Source organism: Hyperolius riggenbachi, chromosome 3 (assembly GCF_040937935.1).
Source record: "Hyperolius riggenbachi isolate aHypRig1 chromosome 3, aHypRig1.pri, whole genome shotgun sequence".
Taxonomy (NCBI): Eukaryota; Metazoa; Chordata; class Amphibia; order Anura; family Hyperoliidae; genus Hyperolius; species Hyperolius riggenbachi.
The window spans coordinates 317,127,417-317,150,699 of NC_090648.1; the positions used below are offsets into that span (position 1 = coordinate 317,127,417).

At 42.6% G+C, this 23,283-nt stretch overlaps 1 protein-coding gene across 3 annotated transcripts in view; it reads left to right on the plus strand.

Annotated features, from left to right (window-relative positions):
* The window catches only part of MSRB3 (methionine sulfoxide reductase B3), a 147,769-nt gene extending 128,082 nt beyond the window's left edge, over nucleotides 1–19,687 (plus strand). For all 3 annotated transcript variants that reach the window (XM_068276763.1, XM_068276760.1, XM_068276761.1), the window contains 2 exons: nucleotides 5,803–5,900; nucleotides 16,101–19,687. In XM_068276763.1, coding sequence (XP_068132864.1) covers nucleotides 5,803–5,900; nucleotides 16,101–16,247 — 245 coding nt within the window. In that variant the 3' untranslated portion in view covers nucleotides 16,248–19,687. The remainder of the gene's footprint in view (nucleotides 1–5,802; nucleotides 5,901–16,100) is intronic.
* Nucleotides 19,688–23,283: the final 3,596 nt, after the last annotated feature.

The window sequence follows — 23,283 nt, forward strand, 5'->3', positions numbered from 1 at the left end:
TTTATTTTCACTGCAGTTAGCAGTAAATACTTGCTCATCTCAGGCCATTGGCTCTGCTGAACAGACCCATTGCCCTGGAAACAGTCACTGCAGTGGAGAAGGAGGGAGGCAGAGTAGAAAGACCAGACAGAGAGCTACAGCCAGTAATTATTATTTTTGCTGATGATCAGAAATAATCAAGCTTCAACTGCTCTCTGCAGCGCAAATAAACATTTTTACATACAGGGAATAATTGGAAATGCTTTCAAATGTTAGTTTATGTAACTAAGAGCAGTTAACTGAAATTTTAATTGTTGGAGTAATATCCCACTTTAAAGCAGGGGATTCCCTCCAGTCTTCTTTGTACCTGCATTCACTAACCAGTCCCACAAAGCTCTGCTGCCATTATTAACCAGTATTCTTCTAAATGTGGTTTCTATGTTTGCCCTTCATGCAGTAACATAGTTAGAACCCTAATGATGTATTTGCTGAATATATTCACTGATGAGCAGGACCATTATCTCCTCGAGTAGATCAGATGGCACTTGACACCAAGGACTGGGAGGCAGATTTACTGAGGTTAATTTACTATGGTTAGAGAACAGTTAAATAGACTGGAGAATATAAGCTTTTGCAATCGTGTTTCTTAGTATTTTCTACTATTGCTAGTCCTCCATGATCTGATTGTGAAATAAAAACAAGGAACACCAAGAGCCCCAATAGTGTAATATGTACTGGTAAATGGTTACTAGATAGAGTAAATATTAATACTCACAAACCAGGGTTACCATTAGGCAACCACTGTAAAGGCAGGTGGGGAGATTTTCCTGACCCCACTGAGGAATAAGAAGTCGCTCTCTGTAGATGAGAAAATAGGGGGTTCAACCCTCCACCCAGGGTGGACTCAATATTATGCAGGAGAACAGAGGCGCCAAAAGGATAAAAGGAAGCTAAATAAGCTTAAAAATACAAATTCTTGGTAAATAGAGGAGGTAGTGGTGGACTTACCTCCTTCAAGTAGACACACAACGACTGTAGTAAAGACAGTCAATATATTTTATTTATGAACTCCAAATATGCAACGCGTTTCGCAGGTTTGATCCCGCTTCATCAGGCAATAACAACGGAGCAATAGCATATGTGGTCAGTAGAAGAGCCAGGCACCTCCATCAGGCGTACGGCATGTAAGGAAGAATAGGTGGACACAGCTGCACCCCACGTACTTCTATAATAATGCTCGACCAGGTCAGCAAAGCCAAATTACATGTAGAGGAAAGAGGAGGTCCACATGTATCTTTAGATCCAATCCTTTATTTCTGGACATATCCAAATGTTAAAAAGACATCAGGTATCACACAGCTGACATGTTTCGGACTAGCTCGGTCCTTAGTCATAGCTATACGGCATGATTGCGGTATGTTTGCATTTGTAATTTCTGATGGGAGAAAGAAAAACCCAGTGGAAAAATAATTTGAATTGCCAAATCATGGGAAATTCGCATAGCGGCGTGATTGCCATGCTATTTTTCTGCACTCCTATACTTTGCAAGAAAAATGTTGCAGGATGGTGATTGCGCTTCTGTAAAAAACAAATTGCACTAGTGGAAAAGAGCACTATGATTTACATTGTTAATCGTGGTGCGATCCACAAACAGCAAGCGATCCAGTAATCAGATCGCAACGCAGCAAGTGAAAAATGGCCCTTAAAGGGATACTGTAGGGGGTCGGGGGAAAATGAGCTGAACTTACCCGGGGCTTCTAATGGTCCCCCGCAGACATCCTGTGTTGGCGCAGCCACTCCCCGATGCTCCGGCCCCGCCTCCGGTTCACTTCTGGAATTTCTGACTTTAAAGTCAGAAAACCACTCCGCCTGCGTTGCCATGTCCTCGATCCCAAAGATGGCACCAGGAGCATACTGCGCAGACACAGACCATACTGGGCTTCTGCTATACACTCCTGGTGACATCGGCGGGAGCGAGGACACGGCAACACAGGCGCAGTGGTTTTCTGACTTTAAAGTCAGAAATTCCAGAAGTGAACCGGAGGCGGGGCCGGAGCATCGGGGAGTGGCTGCGCCAACACAGGATGTCTGCGGGGGACCATTAGGGCCTGTACACACTGAAAAACGCAAGCAAAATCGCAAGCGCATGCATTTTTAAAGTGCATGTAGTTTTAAAAACGCATGCGATTTTGCCTGCGTTTTTTGTGCGTTTGCGTTTTTCTTGTAATTGCTGATTGGCTAAAGAATCCTTTGTTTTTTTTCTAGTTTACATTTCAACAGGAATCAGGAGATTGCAGAGTCTTCTGGGATACTGACTTCTGAAAAACGCAGGCAAAAACGCAAGCGCATGCGTTTTTCATGCGTTTTTCATGCGCTGCGCTTAAAAAAGCGCAGCAGGCACTGCGATTGCGTTTTTCTAAAAACGCATCGCACCAGTGTGTACAAGTCATCACGATTTTCATTATTTTTCAAAAGACCTTGCGATTTTAAAAACGCATGCGTTTTTAAAAACGCAGCGCAAGCGCAGCAGTGTGTACAGGCCCTTAGAAGCCCCGGGTAAGTTCAGCTCATTTGCCCCCGACCCCCCTACAGTATCCCTTTAAGCATGGAATTGTATTTCGCTACAGTGTTGCTATGTCTACTTTAGTTGCAGGGACATGGTAACTGAACTGCTGCCATTAGATTGATGGTTTTATGTTGTCATTATTTGGGTGCAAAATTTGAATGAATATGATTATGTAAAACACTGCAAAGCTCTCTTTAATATATCAGTTCTGTAAACTTATTTGTGGCTCTTTTGCACCATCTAATGGACTTTTTTCTTTACACGTTTCAAGTCTCTGCTACTGCAACAATTTTTGTCATTTGAATATTCACTGGCAAATATTTTTACAGGGAAATTATGGAATTATAATTTTAGATAACTACTGTAAGTGCATATTTATTTTAAATCCCTTGTGTACAGCACGGTATGTTCAGCATTTACTAGCTTCTATGGTCATCATAAATGATCTGCAGTATTGTTATTATAACACACACATATTTGAAGATTAAGAACGAAGTAGAGGAAAGAAAATATAACAAAATAAACCCACCTCCTCTGTAGTACAGTTATACCAACAACAAACCACTGTCACAAATGTGTTCCCTGCAACATCTCTCATAGGCTCACCCTGCACACACATTTTCCAATGTTTTTGACCACAATGTATGTACCATACGTAATGTAATGATCAAATCGCTGATCACATGTCTATACAGAGACACAACCCGAAAAGTAACATTTCTGCAAAACAACTGTTGTTTAACCCTTTGCAATATTTAAATATATAATATTTCTGTGGTAGCGCCCAGCAGCATATTCACTGATGTATAAACTCAGAACAGGAGATTGCCTAAAATAATGTTATATAATTTATTTAAAAAAGTAAAAATAGTGCATTAACAGATTATAGAAAAATCAATAATGAAGTCAACAGTAAATAAAAGGGAATAACATAGAAGGTTTTACTTAAAGGGACTCAAAGCTGAAAATATTAAAAAGATTTATACATACCTGGGGCTTCCTCCAGCCCCATCCGCTTGGATCGCTTACACGCCACCATCCTCTGCAGCCCGCAGCTTCGGGAACCGGCTCACGTCACTTACGCCAGTCGGTTCCAGTCTACGCAGGAGAAGTGCACCCTCTACGTATCTCTACAGCGGCTGCTGTAGAGATAAGCAAAGAGCGTAGCCCCAGGTATGTATAAATCTTTTTAATATTTTCAGCTCTGGTACACTTTATGTTTCTATCTGTTCCAGTCTATGGGGCTACCATGGAGGCTGGTGTCCTTTCAGTTCATTAGTCTTGCTTTAACCGTCCTGAGACTCTGTGTGTCCTGCTTCACTTCCTTAAGATTGCTAAGAATGTAATACATTTAAGTGAAAATTGCTTCAAAAATATTTATGATAAGGTAGGAGATAAAACAAAAGATAAAAGTGATAGAAATCTAAAACAAATGGACTAGATGCTGTAAAGCCCCATCTACACAATACTTTCTTTCTGCGATTCAATTACGATTCTATTTACGATCCGATTAAATCCGACATGTCCGATCGGGATTCGATTCAATTCGATTTGCTATTGTTTTGCAATGGCAAATCGTATTGAATTGAATCCCGATCGGACATGTCAGATTTAATTGAATCATAAATAGAATCGTAATCGAATTGCACAAAGAATCGTATCGTGTAGATTGGGCTTTAGACTGATGATCTCGACATTTTTAGAAAAGACATTTTGGCCCTTATTCAATTCAGTTTTTCTTCTGTTTTCTCCTAGGAGATAATGTTTTATCTTGTCTTTAAAATAATTTTTCTTCACTGCTATTACATAGTTACATAGTTATTTGGGTTGAAAAAATACATAAGTCGTCCATCGAGTTTAACCAGAAAATAAAGTATTGAAAAAGTAGTGAAAAAAAGTTGGTTAAAAAGTACTATCAAAATTATTCTTATTTTTTTCTTGCTCATAGGTGGCTAAAAAGGTATTTTACTAATAAAGTGAAAATATCACCTAGGAGAAAACTTAAAGGAAACCCTAACTGAAGAATAAAATGAAGTTTCACTTACCTGGGGCTTCCCCCAGCCCCCTGCAGATGTCCTGTGCCCACGCCATCTCAAACCAATCCTCTGGTTCCCCACAGGCAGCTAGTTTCGATTTCGGCGACTGACCAGTCACTGGCTAGTGCACCTGCACGGCTCTGACCACGCACATACTCAATTGCGCTCTCCGCTGCTGTGGCCATCTTGCGCAGGCACAGTATGCAAGCTACATGGCCAGAGCTGAGCAGACACACTGCCAAAATCTAAAATAGTTGCCTGCGGGGAACCGGAGGATCGGTTTCAGACGGCGCGGGCACAGGACATCTGCTGGGGGCTGGGGGAGGTGAAACAATTTTTTTTTCAGTTAAGGTTCCCTTTAAGAGAAAAAGTGAACTGAATAAGGGCCCTCTTGGCCTATATGCAATTCACTTTTTCTCCTGAGTTTTCTCTTAGGTGATATTTTCAAAATGTGTCAATAAAATAACGTTTTAACCACCAGCAAGCAAGAAAATACTAAAAATAATTTTTATACTACTTTTTCACCTACTTTTTGGTACATTTTCAATTGCTGAGTGCTGAAAGATTATTTTCAATAGAAGAATAAAAATTATCTCCTAGGAGAAAAAGTTAATTGCATATGGGCCCCTCTGTCCCCTACCCCTACAAGCACCTCACACTACTATTATTATTATTTAGTATTTATATAGCGCCAAAATCTTCTGCAGCGCTGTACAGAGTATATAGTCTTGTCATCTAACTATTTTTACCTCTTAGTCTATGTTCTAAATAGTGTATGTAACAAATAGCGCTGCAATGTTCGTATTAACAGTGTCAAATCTATAGGATCTATAAGATCACAACAGTCTTATTAAATAGTCTCTTTGAAAAACAAAAAGTTGGGATAGTTCCAATTAGTAAGCTGCGTGTATGCGCCCTTCTGCAGGATGTAGCAAATCCCTTCTGAAAAGTTCGTATATGTAGAAGGCGCTCCACTTTTGAGCCCAATTGACCAGTCTGACAGTGGTCCACCTTAACGGGTGAGTGCGGTCCCAAAGGGGACAGGTTATCTTTATATACTTATCTACTTTGAAGTGGAGCGCCTTCTACATATACGAACTAGTCTATGTTCTAGTTGACATCAGAAGTGTGCATATAGTCATAGCAGAATTTTAGTAGAATTTTTAAAAATCCTCCATTTCTAATTTGTGACATTAATATCTTTTTGTGTTCCATTTGCAGGCTGGCCTTCATTTTATGATGTTGTGAATCCAGAAGCAATAACAACCACTGATGACTTTTCATATGGGATGCACAGAGTGGAAACCAGCTGCAGTCAGGTCAGCATTCATGGCTTAGATAGACTTGCAGAAATGCTAGAGTAACAGGATGGAATCAATTTTCGATTTCCTAGAACACATATTTTTATATTTTAAGGTTGCATTTGCATCTTTAAAGAGAATCTGTAACGTCAAAACCTAATGAGGCTTCCCACGCCGTCCTCCGTCCCTCAGGGGTCTCGCTGCGGCCCTCTGTACAAGATGAAATCATTATTTACCTTCCCGGCTCCGAAGCAGGCGCTCTGACGGCTTTCGGCTCCGAAGCAGGCGGAAATACCCGATCGCCGTCGGGTCTGCTCTACTGCGCAGGCGCAAGTTTCCGGCGCCTGCGCAGTAGAGTGGACCCGACTGAGATCGGGTATTTCCGTCTACTTCGGAGCCAAAAGCAGCCACAGCGCCCCCGCTGGAGCCAGCAAAGGTAAATATTGAATTAACAGTCGGGTCTGTCGCCGGCTGTTCGGAGGGCTGCAGCGAGACCCCTGTGGGACAGAGGACGGCGTGGGAAGCCTCATTAGGATCCCGAGGCTTCCTCCACCCGAGGTGAGTACCCCCCAGGGGACGTTTTTGATGTTACAGAGTCTCTTTAAGATGCTGGTAAGCTGAAATTGTTACAGAAACCCACTTATCACTTTGTATTTATAATGCTGCTGATGCAATATAGTCAAAGTTTTTTCCAGCTCGGATCTGCTTTGAATCTTATCAACAGACACAGCACTGCAGAAATTTTTGGGGGTATAGTGTAGAAATAGACAGAACAACTGCCAGCTTTTTACTTCTTTACTACTTTTACTACTTTTCTTCCCTAGTACCACAATGGGGTTTATGCAATAAAATGTGTTAAGCAGAATTAAGTGCGGGAAGTTTTACCGCATGATGAGTAGAACACAATGCATTGCATGGAATGTATTGCATTCTGCACGACTCATCGTACGGTAAATCTTTAGGCACCTAATACTGCTTAAAGAGGAACTGTAACGACAAAACGGCCCCTGGGGGGTACTCACCTCGGGTGGGGGAAGCCTCAGGATCCTAATGAGGCTTCCAACGCCGTCCTGCGTCCCTCGGGGGTCTCGCTGTAGCCCTCCGTACAGCCGTGACACAATATTTACCTTCCTGGCTCCTGCGCAGGCGCTCTGATGCCTCTCGGCGCCGAAGTAGGTGGAAATACCCGATCGCCGTCGGGTCTGCTCTACTGCGCAGGCGCAAGTTTCCGGCGCCTGCGCAGTAGAGCGGACCCGACGGAGATCGGGTATTTCCGTCTATTTCCGTGCCGAAAGTCGCCACAGCGTCCCCGCTGGAGCCAGCAAAGGTAAGTATTGAACTGACAGTCGGCACAGTCGCCGGCTGTTCGGAGGGCTGCGGCGAGACCCCCGTGGGACAGAGGACGGCGTGGGAAGCCTCATTAGGATCCGTAGAGAGAGTTAGGGGTAGTGAGCCCCTCAAGGCGCGATCTGGCCACCCGAATAATGTTGCTCGGCTGCTCCCATGAACACTAAACAATTGAAAAAAGACAAAGAAGGGAGCGCTCTGAGAAGTCAATCAGCAAAAGGCAAAGCAAAGGTGGAATGGTCTCACCTAATAGCAGTGTGGCCAGCACAGCGTGCTCAGCCGCGATAGGCAGTTGTCCCTCTCTGCCAGCCGGGGACCAAGCTTTCCGTAGCGGCGGGGCGGAAGTCCGTGACGTCACCTTCCCAGTAGTCCTAGCGGTAGTTGCTATGGGGACCTAGACGCTTCCTCTATCACACGCACAGAAGCGTGGTGAGCGGCGTCTGGTCCTCCGTAGGGGCTGGGAGGCAAAGTGGGGGGGATTTTTGTGCAAAAAAGCACAGATGCAGGGATAAAGTAAAATAATTTAATGCACAAGCATAGACAACGCGTTTCACGGGGAAACAGTCCCCGCTTTCTCAAGTCAAAGCTTACAAACAGTAGGGGAAACAGCCCCTTATATATCAGCCAATCAGCTCTTTCTATGAGGTATCTACGGAATCCCAGTGGATCCAAGAAAGCCCAACCACCGTATAGTATGGAATAAAAGGGAAATGAGTAAAGATACAGATTCAAGGAAAAAAAGAGCACCCAATGTGCAACAAGAACCCATACCCAGACAAAAGATCTAATAGTTGCAATAGTCATCCCTAATAATACCTCTCTGAATCATCATTAGCAGCAAATAGCAATATATACAAAATGTCATATATAAATATATAGATGCATATAAAAGTCATGTAAAAATCATGTAAAAATTAAAACAATTATCATTTTCAAACCCACACATATATCTCATATTAGCAGCACAACTTGATCTCATCTATATTCCAAGTCCATCACTTGGGTGTATATAGGGGTCAGGGGATGTTGCACCCACGGAGCGCGGCACGCCCATGCCCACGCTCCCGTAGGCGCTCATCACCACACCCGTCCACCAAAAGGGCCCACCCACGTGTTCCCCCTCCCCCACCCCCCCCCCCGCGGCCCATCTGGCACTACATTACACATTGCAAATGGCTCATCTCCTCTAGACATTTGTTCAACCCTCCCGGCTCTAAGGTTCCCAGTTTTAGGATCCAAAAGGATTCCCGTCTGCAAAGAATCCGATATTTCTCGTGTTTATTAGGATGGTGCACCTGCTCTATAATAGTGGCCCTCAATACATTAAAGTCCCTGTTATGTACTAAATTGCAGTGATTGGACACCCCATGTTGGGTTCCCCCTTACTTACATTAGACCTATGCTTATTCAAGCGAGTTTGAAATTTCTGGGTAGTTCGACCCACGTAACCCAGATTACATGGACAAACCAACAAATAGACCACATATGTGCTCTGACAGTTTACGTGGCTCTTTATCGGGAACTGTACAGAACCATTGATCTGAAAGGTAGTTGCACCATTATTTAAGGTATTGCAGCAGAGGCATCGTTTAGACTTGCATGAATAGCACCCCAATCTAGTCTGGTTGCCATCACTATTAACAATTACACTCGGTGTCAATCTGCTGGGTGCTATATAGCCCCTAATGGTTTTTCCTCTTCGGAACACCAGTTGGGGTTTAGGGGGAAGGGTTTGTTTAAGCACGGGGTCACTCAGAAGAACTGGCCAGTACTTTTCAAAAATCTGCCTGCATTCCCCAGCCTGTCCAGAGTAGTCAACAACAATGGGCAGCCGGTTGGTAATTGAACTAGACACCCCTAATTTTCTTCCCGTATAGATTTTAGGTAACAGACACTCCTGCTGAGAGAGGGCAGAAGCCCTTTTCAAAGCAGAGTCTATCAGGGGAACAGGATAATGTTTTTCTAAAAATCGTGTCTTTAGAATTGTCGACTGACGATCAAAATCGTCGTCACTCGTACAATTCCGGCGTAGCCGTTTGAATTGACCATACGGTACATTTTTGAGCCAGGGCCTATGATGGGCACTAAAGTAATCAAGATATCCATTCCTGTCGGTAGATTTAAAATAGTTCAAGGTGCTAATTTTAGCACTGACAGGGTCCACTCTGATTTCCAGATCTAGGAAGTGTATTTTGAGGGGGTCAGTTTCCATAGTAAACGTTAGCCCAAAGGGACTGTCGTTTAGATATCGTACATATCCGGCTAGTTCTTCTTCTGGTCCCCCCCATACACATAAGATGTCATCTATGAAGCGGCGATGTAGGACGAGGCCCGCCCGATATGGGTTGTCGGCGGACCAAACAAGTCGGTCCTCCAACCAACCCATATATAAATTGGCGAAGGCCGGAGCGAACCTCGTCCCCATCGCCGTTCCACGCAGCTGTAGATAAACATTGTCCAAATAGGTGAAGTAATTGGTCTTCAATATAAACTCAATAGAGTCCAGTATAAATGTTTTCTGTGTATCTGGCATAAGTGGATCACCATCCAGGTAGTAACTAACGGCTTTAAGGCCCAAATCATGGGGTATATTTGTATATAATGCACAGACGTCAAGTGTAACCCATCTGTATGAGGGGACAGACCATTTTAATTCGCCTATTACCTGTAAGGTGTGTGTAGTATCTTTTAGATAAGCAGGTACCTGCTTATCTAAAAGATAGGCAGTTGTCCCTCTCTGCCAGCCGGGGACCAAGCTTTCCGTAGCGGCGGGGCGGAAGTCCGTGACGTCACCTTCCCAGTAGTCCTAGCGGTAGTTGCTATGGGGACCTAGACGCTTCCTCTATCACACGCACAGAAGCGTGGTGAGCGGCGTCTGGTCCTCCGTAGGGGCTGGGAGGCAAAGTGGGGGGGATTTTTGTGCAAAAAAGCACAGATGCAGGGATAAAGTAAAATAATTTAATGCACAAGCATAGACAATGCGTTTCACGGGGAAACAGTCCCCGCTTTCTCAAGTCAAAGCTTACAAACAGTAGGGGAAACAGCCCCTTATATATCAGCCAATCAGCTCTTTCTATGAGGTGTCTACGGAATCCCAGTGGATCCAAGAAAGCCCAACCACCGTATAGTATGGAATAAAAGGGAAATGAGTAAAGATACAGATTCAAGGAAAAAAAGAGCACCCAATGTGCAACAAGAACCCATACCCAGACAAAAGATCTAATAGTTGCAATAGTCATCCCTAATAATACCTCTCTGAATCATCATTAGCAGCAAATAGCAATATATACAAAATGTCATATATAAATATATAGATGCATATAAAAGTCATGTAAAAATCATGTAAAAATTAAAACAATTATCATTTTCAAACCCACACATATATCTCATATTAGCAGCACAACTTGATCTCATCTATATTCCAAGTCCATCACTTGGGTGTATATAGGGGTCAGGGGATGTTGCACCCACGGAGCGCGGCACGCCCATGCCCACGCTCCCGTAGGCGCTCATCACCACACCCGTCCACCAAAAGGGCCCACCCACGTGTTCCCCCTCCCCCCCCCCCCCCGCGGCCCATCTGGCACTACATTACACATTGCAAATGGCTCATCTCCTCTAGACATTTGTTCAACCCTCCCGGCTCTAAGGTTCCCAGTTTTAGGATCCAAAAGGATTCCCGTCTGCAAAGAATCCGATATTTCTCGTGTTTATTAGGATGGTGCACCTGCTCTATAATAGTGGCCCTCAATACATTAAAGTCCCTGTTATGTACTAAATTGCAGTGATTGGACACCCCATGTTTGGGTTCCCCCTTACTTACATTAGACCTATGCTTATTCAAGCGAGTTTGAAATTTCTGGGTAGTTCGACCCACGTAACCCAGATTACATGGACAAACCAACAAATAGACCACATATGTGCTCTGACAGTTTACGTGGCTCTTTATCGGGAACTGTACAGAACCATTGATCTGAAAGGTAGTTGCACCATTATTTAAGGTATTGCAGCAGAGGCATCGTTTAGACTTGCATGAATAGCACCCCAATCTAGTCTGGTTGCCATCACTATTAACAATTACACTCGGTGTCAATCTGCTGGGTGCTATATAGCCCCTAATGGTTTTTCCTCTTCGGAACACCAGTTGGGGTTTAGGGGGAAGGGTTTGTTTAAGCACGGGGTCACTCAGAAGAACTGGCCAGTACTTTTCAAAAATCTGCCTGCATTCCCCAGCCTGTCCAGAGTAGTCAACAACAATGGGCAGCCGGTTGGTAATTGAACTAGACACCCCTAATTTTCTTCCCGTATAGATTTTAGGTAACAGACACTCCTGCTGAGAGAGGGCAGAAGCCCTTTTCAAAGCAGAGTCTATCAGGGGAACAGGATAATGTTTTTCTAAAAATCGTGTCTTTAGAATTGTCGACTGACGATCAAAATCGTCGTCACTCGTACAATTCCGGCGTAGCCGTTTGAATTGACCATACGGTACATTTTTGAGCCAGGGCCTATGATGGGCACTAAAGTAATCAAGATATCCATTCCTGTCGGTAGATTTAAAATAGTTCAAGGTGCTAATTTTAGCACTGACAGGGTCCACTCTGATTTCCAGATCTAGGAAGTGTATTTTGAGGGGGTCAGTTTCCATAGTAAACGTTAGCCCAAAGGGACTGTCGTTTAGATATCGTACATATCCGGCTAGTTCTTCTTCTGGTCCCCCCCATACACATAAGATGTCATCTATGAAGCGGCGATGTAGGACGAGGCCCGCCCGATATGGGTTGTCGGCGGACCAAACAAGTCGGTCCTCCAACCAACCCATATATAAATTGGCGAAGGCCGGAGCGAACCTCGTCCCCATCGCCGTTCCACGCAGCTGTAGATAAACATTGTCCAAATAGGTGAAGTAATTGGTCTTCAATATAAACTCAATAGAGTCCAGTATAAATGTTTTCTGTGTATCTGGCATAAGTGGATCACCATCCAGGTAGTAACTAACGGCTTTAAGGCCCAAATCATGGGGTATATTTGTATATAATGCACAGACGTCAAGTGTAACCCATCTGTATGAGGGGACAGACCATTTTAATTCGCCTATTACCTGTAAGGTGTGTGTAGTATCTTTTAGATAAGCAGGTACCTGCTTATCTAAAAGATACTACACACACCTTACAGGTAATAGGCGAATTAAAATGGTCTGTCCCCTCATACAGATGGGTTACACTTGACGTCTGTGCATTATATACAAATATACCCCATGATTTGGGCCTTAAAGCCGTTAGTTACTACCTGGATGGTGATCCACTTATGCCAGATACACAGAAAACATTTATACTGGACTCTATTGAGTTTATATTGAAGACCAATTACTTCACCTATTTGGACAATGTTTATCTACAGCTGCGTGGAACGGCGATGGGGACGAGGTTCGCTCCGGCCTTCGCCAATTTATATATGGGTTGGTTGGAGGACCGACTTGTTTGGTCCGCCGACAACCCATATCGGGCGGGCCTCGTCCTACATCGCCGCTTCATAGATGACATCTTATGTGTATGGGGGGGATCAGAAGAAGAACTAGCCGGATATGTACGATATCTAAACGACAGTCCCTTTGGGCTAACGTTTACTATGGAAACTGACCCCCTCAAAATACACTTCCTAGATCTGGAAATCAGAGTGGACCCTGTCAGTGCTAAAATTAGCACCTTGAACTATTTTAAATCTACCGACAGGAATGGATATCTTGATTACTTTAGTGCCCATCATAGGCCCTGGCTCAAAAATGTACCGTATGGTCAATTCAAACGGCTACGCCGGAATTGTACGAGTGACGACGATTTTGATCGTCAGTCGACAATTCTAAAGACACGATTTTTAGAAAAACATTATCCTGTTCCCCTGATAGACTCTGCTTTGAAAAGGGCTTCTGCCCTCTCTCAGCAGGAGTGTCTGTTACCTAAAATCTATACGGGAAGAAAATTAGGGGTGTCTAGTTCAATTACCAACCGGCTGCCCATTGTTGTTGACTACTCTGGACAGGCTGGGGAATGCAGGCAGATTTTTGAAAAGTACTGGCCAGTTCTTCTGAGTGACCCCGTGCTTAAACAAACCCTTCCCCCTAAACCCCAACTGGTGTTCCGAAGAGGAAAAACCATTAGGGGCTATATAGCACCCAGCAGATTGACACCGAGTGTAATTGTTAATAGTGATGGCAACCAGACTAGATTGGGGTGCTATTCATGCAAGTCTAAACGATGCCTCTGCTGCAATACCTTAAATAATGGTGCAACTACCTTTCAGATCAATGGTTCTGTACAGTTCCCGATAAAGAGCCACGTAAACTGTCAGAGCACATATGTGGTCTATTTGTTGGTTTGTCCATGTAATCTGGGTTACGTGGGTCGAACTACCCAGAAATTTCAAACTCGCTTGAATAAGCATAGGTCTAATGTAAGTAAGGGGGAACCCAAACATGGGGTGTCCAATCACTGCAATTTAGTACATAACAGGGACTTTAATGTATTGAGGGCCACTATTATAGAGCAGGTGCACCATCCTAATAAACACGAGAAATATCGGATTCTTTGCAGACGGGAATCCTTTTGGATCCTAAAACTGGGAACCTTAGAGCCGGGAGGGTTGAACAAATGTCTAGAGGAGATGAGCCATTTGCAATGTGTAATGTAGTGCCAGATGGGCCGCGGGGGGGGGGGGGGGGGGGAGGGGGAACACGTGGGTGGGCCCTTTTGGTGGACGGGTGTGGTGATGAGCGCCTACGGGAGCGTGGGCATGGGCGTGCCGCGCTCCGTGGGTGCAACATCCCCTGACCCCTATATACACCCAAGTGATGGACTTGGAATATAGATGAGATCAAGTTGTGCTGCTAATATGAGATATATGTGTGGGTTTGAAAATGATAATTGTTTTAATTTTTACATGATTTTTACATGACTTTTATATGCATCTATATATTTATATATGACATTTTGTATATATTGCTATTTGCTGCTAATGATGATTCAGAGAGGTATTATTAGGGATGACTATTGCAACTATTAGATCTTTTGTCTGGGTATGGGTTCTTGTTGCACATTGGGTGCTCTTTTTTTCCTTGAATCTGTATCTTTACTCATTTCCCTTTTATTCCATACTATACGGTGGTTGGGCTTTCTTGGATCCACTGGGATTCCGTAGATACCTCATAGAAAGAGCTGATTGGCTGATATATAAGGGGCTGTTTCCCCTACTGTTTGTAAGCTTTGACTTGAGAAAGCGGGGACTGTTTCCCCGTGAAACGCGTTGTCTATGCTTGTGCATTAAATTATTTTACTTTATCCCTGCATCTGTGCTTTTTTGCACAAAAATCCCCCCCACTTTGCCTCCCAGCCCCTACGGAGGACCAGACGCCGCTCACCACGCTTCTGTGCGTGTGATAGAGGAAGCGTCTAGGTCCCCATAGCAACTACCGCTAGGACTACTGGGAAGGTGACGTCACGGACTTCCGCCCCGCCGCTACGGAAAGCTTGGTCCCCGGCTGGCATAGAGGGACAACTGCCTATCGCGGCTGAGCACGCTGTGCTGGCCACACTGCTATTAGGTGAGACCATTCCACCTTTGCTTTGCCTTTTGCTGATTGACTTCTCAGAGCGCTCCCTTCTTTGTCTTTTTTCAATTCATTAGGATCCGGAGGCTTCCCCCACCCGAGGTGAGTACCCCCCAGGGGAGGTTTTTGTTGTTACAGAGTCTCTTTAATGCATTTTATTGCATATACCCCAATGGCCCGTAACTATTATATTTTTTCCAAGGAGAAAAATTCAAACCTTACCAACAAAACACTTTGAAAGTTCCCGCCATGTAAGAAAATACTCAAAATATATTTGATATTAACTTTTTACCTACTTTTTCACTTTGCATAGTGCTGAAAAGTTATTCTTTAGATAAAATGAAAATTACCTCCTGGGAAAAAATTGAGCCGAAAAAAGTTAACTGGATAAGGACTAAAGGGCCTGCTGCACAAAACTGCTGTGCACAGAGGGCATGGCAATATTACCCTTACTTCCGTCAGCATATGCCTCAAGTTATGCTATAAGCGCGACCCGTAGTACTCGAGTAACATTACTGTAAGTAAAGCTCGCTACCGTTGCAATGGTCAAGCTACTCAAGTACCGCAGGTCGCGCAAATAACATAACTCGCAGTATACACTCCGGAAGTAAAAAGCAATATTACCTCAGTTTTGTGCATCAGGCCCAATGAGCTTAAATTTAACTCTTGGTATCACACAGGGACAGAAGGTGAGGGAGTTTCTCCTCAACAGAGGTACAAGCAGTGGCAACAAACTGTCAGACTCTAATCCTTCTCTTATCCTAGCTTATGGAGCTGGAGTAACTTGGTGGAGCTGAACTTTAAAACTATTCAAAACTTACAAAAAGACAGGCATGGGCTTTTGAGTAGCAAACTACTCGAATTCGGAATTTAAATGAAGTCTAATGACTTCATGTGTGACCGCAGGATAGGGAGGTTTACTTACCCAGAAGTCTTTGGGATGCCTGCGTTCCATTACGTGACATAGGCGTAATGAAAGCCACATTGCATGACTCACTACCGCGCTTCCTCTTTCAAGCTGGAAGGAGGAAGAGCGGAAGTGGGAGGTGGAATGCTGCTTTCATTAAGCCTATGACGCGTAATGGAACGCAGACGTCCCCGAAGAATTCTGGGTAAGTTAACTCCCCCATCCCGCAGTCACACGTAAAGTCATTAGACTTCATTTGAATTCCGTACACGAGTAGTTTACTACTCGAAAGCCCATGCCTGCAGAAAGATGCTAATTGTTTTCACTACTTCTAAATTACAACATTTACTTTGTTCTCTTGTAGTGTGGTGCCCATCTTGGTCATGTGTTTGATGATGGTCCTCGTCCAACTGGTAAAAGATACTGTATAAATTCAGCATCAATGAACTTCATACCACAGGTGTCAGATGATACCACTGCTTCAGAGGCATCTCCGAAGACTGAACTGTAACAACAGGCCCAGTGGCATTCAAGTATTTTGATGAGCAGATCTATAGTTTAACAGCCATTCTTTGGAATGGGCACACTATTTCTCACCTTAGAAAATATACTCTTTATGTACATTCACAGTTTTTCATGAAGTTGCAGCTTTTTTTGCCTCTCCAAACCATTGTTTTAGCATTCATTCATTATCAGTTCTTTAAATGTAAAAATATATCTCTATCATAGCGCAAGAACAAATATCATAGTACTATATTTTTTAATCTTATTAACACAGTGGGCCAAAGTCCGTGTTCTGGAAAAGGCAAAAGGAACCATACTAATGTCTCCTTTGTCTAAGGAACACATCATAGTATTATTTTTCTATTTACTTTTCTTCATCTGAATGGCGCTGCTACGCACAATCCTATGATATATTGCGTAACTCCATGGTATACAAATGGCTACAGGAGTTTTACTACATCTCTACAGAAGAAGACCAAAAAGTGGAACAGGGGAACTAACATAATATGAAATATATCACTTTTTTTCAATGTTTATTCTTTTTGTTGAAGAACATATTTGTTTTACATATTCATTTTTTTCTTACTGCTCTAGATGATGTCTATACTCAGAGCTCCTATGTGCACAGCTAGACTAAAGGTGGCCACACACCATACAATCTTTTAAATATCTGTTCAATTTAAAAATAGCAATCAATTTTTTTGACTGATTGTAACATTTCAAAAATATGACCAATGTATCACACACCTATGTTCAATTTTTTCCTCAATTATGATAAAAATGATCGGAAACTCAGAGAAAATTGCTAGGGTGTGTATATTAATAAATTAACAATCCATCACACACCATACAATCTTTAGTAGAAATTGAAGAGAAATATCTGGCATTCCGGATCGATTTAAATCGAAAAAAACGGGAAATCCGATCGGATTTTTCAGTCGAATGAAAAAAAAGCTTTCGATTTTTTCGAGAGATACGATCGTTTTTATCGAATTACTGTAAAATCGGATCATTTTATTGTATCGTGTGTGGCCACCTTAATGGAATAGCTCTATCCTTATTGTAATGGTCATCCTTGCAGAGTGCAGCACAGAGCAGATCATGGCAATCTTAGGTGTGTAGCAGTGCATACAGGAAAGTTTTTTTTTTTTTTTTATTACATTTAGTTTCACCAGTATGATTGACAAACTGAACCTACAAAAACATACATATCTAAATATAGAAGTTATGTAAAATCTGGAAGGTGAAACTATATTAGAAATGAAAGTAGAACTCTTGTTAGAGCTACTTGTAATATTGAATGGAAATGTCTCACAGCATTTCTGTTATGAAACTGGTGTGTAAAATCACTAACCTATAAAAAAAAAAAAACTTTAAGGCTGGATTTCCACTTTAATTTAAAGGAGTTATCAGGCAAAATACAGTAAAATGAGGTTTACTCACCTGGGGCTTTCTCCAGCCCCTTGCAGCAGACTGTCCCACGCCGACTGCTCTCCTCAGTGTGCCGCATACCACGTGGCGATGATTGACAGCGGTGGCTCGCACAGGCGCAGTAAGGCCGACCCTGGCCTATGCACCATGCAGCGAGACCGGGACAGCGGCGGGGAGCAGAGCGGTCGACGTGGGACAGTCTGCTGCAAGGGGCTGGAGAAAGCCCCAGGTGAGTAAACCTCATTTGACTAATTTTGCCTGATAACTCCTTTAAACTTGTGTTCACTTTAAGAGTTTTTAATTTGATTGTCCAGGTGACATGCAGGGGCGTTGCACCAACCATGTGCACCTTCACACAGTGCCCTGGAAGGCCAAATCTGGGATTCTCCAATAGAAGCATCTAAGGATTAGACTTTCAATTTCATAAAGATGCTACCCTGAACAAACATTTATTCAACAGCTACAGCTTTGTACAGCATTAATCAGTACAGCCAGTAAAGGCAATCGTTCAGTCTATCTTTGATCAGATTTCTGCCGTGAAATCTAATTAACCTCCCTAGCGTTCTGATTATATGTGGCGCACGGCCGCAGCAGGGGTTTTCTTTGGCTAATTTTTTTTTAACATGTAGCTAGCCTAGCGCTAGCTACATGCTTCCCACCCTCCCTTCGCTATCCCACCCACCCCTCCGATCGCCGCCGGCGATCATACCCAACAGGAAATCCCGTTCTGAACGGGATTTCCTGTATGGGCTTCCCCGTCGCCATGGCGACGATCGGACTGACGTCATTGGCATCATGACGTCAGGGGGAGTTCCGATCCACCCCATAGCACAGCCTGGCGGCGATTGGCCAGGCTGCGCAAGGGGTCTTCGGGGGGGGCTCTTTCACGACGGGTAACGGTGGAACGGTGGGTAGCGGCGGAACGGCGGCCAGTGGCGGCGATCAGAACAAGCACTTTGCTAGCTGCGTGTTTGAAAAAAAAAGTTATGCAAATCGGCCCACCAGGGCCTGAGCAATCCAGCGCAGCGTTACTGGACGAGCTGAGCTCGTCCATAATGCCCAGCTGGTTACGTAGTGCAAGATGTTAAAATGATCATACATCCCCAAATGAGTAACCAGTCGTTTGTTGAATGGGGCCAATGTTTCATACTGGGCTTCTGATTAGCGTCATTCCTTAGCCCCGGCCATCACTCTGCTTGTAGTGTTGTGCATGGTTTGTATTAGTGTAGCTACCATTAAAGGGAAACATGTGAAGTCTAACTGGCTTCACAACATGCTGCAGTTTTTGGAAAATTCATCTCCTCTATATTCAACACCATTAGCAGTGAAATTTAGAGAGCAGAGGTTTCATTTGAGTATGTCCTGTTTTATTTGGCCACGCAACTAAGCACTTCCTCTAAGCCAGTCTACCACCTTAGAAACTGAGCATAGTCTTGCTTGTTTTTAAGTATTCTCAGCCTTGTTCACTTTCCCAACTTTGCTATTATTCCATTATTTCAGAAGACAGTCTTACTACCCAATAGTTATAAGCTACAAAATTTAGAATAGAAGCTAATTACTTTCACAAAGGAGGCAGAAATTGAGGCTAGCAGATAGGAAAAACTAACACCTGCTGGTTAACTAGATAAACTAGTCAAAATTCTGTATCGATTACTTAAATTCCATAGTCTAGGTTCTGTAATATAAAATATTAAGAAAATTGTTTTGCGCATAACTATTTGATTTCTGGGATTTGAGACCCAAAGGCCACCATACAGGATGTGTGAAGGTTCATTCATGTCACCTAAGATATCAGATTAAGCATACCTTGTAAAATAAACTGCACCAGCACGATTAATGCATTTACTTTTTTTTTCCCTTTTTTTTTCTTTTTTGAAACAACGGGGTGAGGTAGTATTTAGTTTAGGGAATTTGTGTGGAAGATAAAAATCTTACAGTCAGCAAGATTTATAAGTGAAATTTATGAATGAAATATTTTAGGCTTCATGCTAATAAAAATGCTCTTATTTACAAGAACAGATTTATGGAGTGTTTTCTGTATCAAAGGCATTATGGGATTGATTCACAAAACTTATCTCATGAATTATCTCTCCTTACGTATTTCTTAATTTATCCATAAAATACCTTTTCAGCATTTTCCATGATTAAGAAAAAAAACCCTTCAAAATAAGTTGTTTCTGACTTAATTTTTATATTACTTTTCTACCTTATTTTTGAACTGTTTAACTTGTTGGTGCTTAAATGGATTTTTAGAAACAAGGTGAAAAACAGATGAGAAGAGATCTATATAATTAACCCCCCTGGCGTTATGATTCTTTCTGGATTTTAGGGTCTAAAAGCAGTACAATTTATTTGCATGTTTTTAGACTCTAAAACCGGGAAAAAAATCATGCTGCTGGAGAGATCTGCAGCAGCCCAGCACTTACCCACTTCCCTGGGATCCAGCACTGCAGTTTTCCCTCCATTCTCCGGGTGGCGCTGTAACCCTGTAGTGATATCCCAGTCTGTCGTCATGACGACAGACGGTGATCTCACCAGAGGGATGCAGAGCCTCCCTGGAGAGGAAGAAGAATGGCGGCCGACATCAGGATCCCCCGGGAGGTGAGTGATTACCGCCAAGTAGGTTACAATTGTAATCAAGTGCAATAATTAATGTGAACCTTTGTGCATCTTTCGCTGAATACATTTCCACATGCTTGCTTCCTGATGTCACTGCTAGTGTTGGTGTTAGAATTTGGCATAAAGAATTTGGGACACCTGAATACTGCCGCACACACACTACACTTCAGTACTTAAAGTGAACCTCCGGACTAAAAATCTACTCAGAAGAACTGAAAAGGCTTGATGTTTCTTTAACAGTTTCACAGCATCAGAACTTTGTTTTTCTTACTAAAGCATCATTTTTAGCTACATTTTTAGCTAAGCTCCACCTATCCAAGAAAAAAAGCCCGGGCTTTTTTTCCCTGATGCTGTGCAGAGCATGATGGGATTGCCTATATTGTTATTCACGTTGCCTAGCAACTGGGAGAGGTGCTCAGGACACAAGACAGTTAGAACTGTGTCTCATGCTCCCTGTCACCTACTTTCAACCAAAAAGATGGCTGCCATCATGAAATCAAACATTTGCCTGTTCTTTTAAAACAGTGTGGGTAAGAGATTATATTACCTATCTATTTTAATTAACATAACTAATGTAACTTAATGACAGTATGTTTGTTTAGGCTGGAGCTCCTCTTTAACAAGTGGTCAGGTGGAGTTCACTACACGCCCTTCACCGCAGCTTTCACAAGACTCCAATACTTCCTCCTTATGGCTTTGAAAGGAGAAAGCATTAGAGTCTCATGAAACCTTCATTGCCCAGGTAGTGAACTCCATATATCACAAGATGGAGGTGCATGGAATGCAAGCCTTAGTGGATGTTAAGCCTACAGCAATCCAATTCACTATTACTTCAAAATGTTGTCAGACTTTTCTGGCAGAATAATTCAACATTGCCTGAATATAAGTGAGCTTATTTATACAGCAGTGAAACCACTTATTTTGCATAAGTACCTTCTCTTCCTCCAAAATGTGGCATTGTCAAAACTAGTTAGTGAGAGAAAGCCTCACCCTAAACTTTCTTCTGAATAAGGCTGGGGCGGTGGGGCCATACTATGATGGGTTTGTGCCATGGATGGTGACAGTGCATTTACTGTCTATGGTACAAACCACTTGTTCAGATCTGTCTGTTACATCGGACATGTCACAATAAGATCATGACATGTCCAACTTCTGTCTGGTGTCTGTAAAAATCGTGCAGGTCAAGACATTGCATTCTATCAGTTTAATTGCAAAGTACTGAAAAGTGATTTTAAACAGAATATGAAAAATGATCTCCTAGGAGAAAGTGAATTGCATATGGGCCTTGGAGTGTAGTATGCATAACAGCAGTAACAGGGAAATTAGGCAGAAACCATGACAGTAAAACTATGGGTCTACATGGCAAACCTGCAAAGGATTAATATTATTTTTTACATATTTATTGACATCCTTAGAGCCACTTTGCAAGTACCTCTGTTACCGAAGTCCAGCCAGTTGTTGTTACCTATAAGATAATAATGTGAAAATTTGCAGCTGGATTTTACTGCAGATGTTCAGAGAAAAGTATAAGAAATCATTGCTATTACATGATGCCTTCTAACACAGAAATGGGGAGCAGAAATCGGAAAGATTCAAACTGAACTTTACATCACTTTTCATAAGGAAATCTGTGTTTTGTGGTGAATGGACTAGAGATTGCTTTATGAAGCATTGCATAGTGCAGCCCCAAGTGCTAAAGCCACTCTCATGGCTCATAGAAAATATGCCCTGATGAGTCAATATTGTTAAGTGTGAATTTTACTATAAACTGGTCTTTTTCTTATACATGCTAAATTACACATTGTGAGTCACTGAAGCTGATATGTTCTTATGTTTATTTTAGCTTTACAGAAAGCGCCTTGATTTCCCCAGCTAGTGTGTTACTTCACTGGCAAGTCTGGCAACTTCCTCTTCCTGGTGTGTTAGTAGTTTGTGTCTAGCTTTTCCAGGTTTTTATCCTTCAAAATCTTCTGAAGGAAAGGTCAGAAGATCTGGGACTAAAGTAAATTCCTCATATGTGCCATTTCCTGAGAAAACCTATCTGGGACTGGCATGTAATTGAAGGAAGGCAGGCACTGGAGGCTTCCCTCCTGGGATAGAATTTCTGTTTTACATACGTGTTTACATTGAGAGTGACAATTTGTTACTTCCACATGCAGGCATCTCATTTTCAAATTGTGTTTGGTACATTTTTCATCTGGGTGATCTGAGCAAGACGTATTTTGTCAGGGATTGTTGAATTAGCTCATTTTGGCAAGAGATAAACCAAGAAGATGTTTAAACCTGGAATGGTTTCTCATGGTTTGAAAGGGAAGTTCCAATAATCAACACAGGGTGGACTTTTATTCCTACAACAAGTAGTTTTCTACAATATGTGTTAATTTCACCCATACACTCTGGAATACACATATGAAAAGTATTACCTTTTCTTTTACTGGGTAGTCCAGGTTATCCCGTTATTGTTGTTTTTGGGTACCAGACATAGGGCCTGATGCACTAACCAGTGGTAATAGCGCTGTGCGGAGACAGCACACGGCAATATCACCGCCAGCAGTGTACCGCAAGTTATGCTATAAGTGCGACCTGCAGTACTCAAGTAACATGGGTGCGCTAACAACGTAACTCGTTAACTCGCTGTACAATGCTGGCGGTAGTACTGGTAATATTGTCAGTGCTGTCTCCGGATGACAATATTACCGCTAGTTAGAGCATCATGCTTATAGGTCCTTATGCAATTCACTTTTTCTTCTAAATTTTCTCCTAGGAGATAATTTTTTTTCTATCTTTTGTTTAAAATAACTTTTCAGCTGGGTGCAATTGTATACCAAAACGTAGTTGAAAATATGCCGTCAAAATGTATTCTGAGTATATTGGTGCTTGCTGGTGGATTAAAAAGCATGTTATTGATAAGGTGTAAACATATCACTTAGGAGAAAGCTTAGAAGAAAAAGTGAATTGAATAAGGACCATAGTACGTTATGTTAATGTGGTCA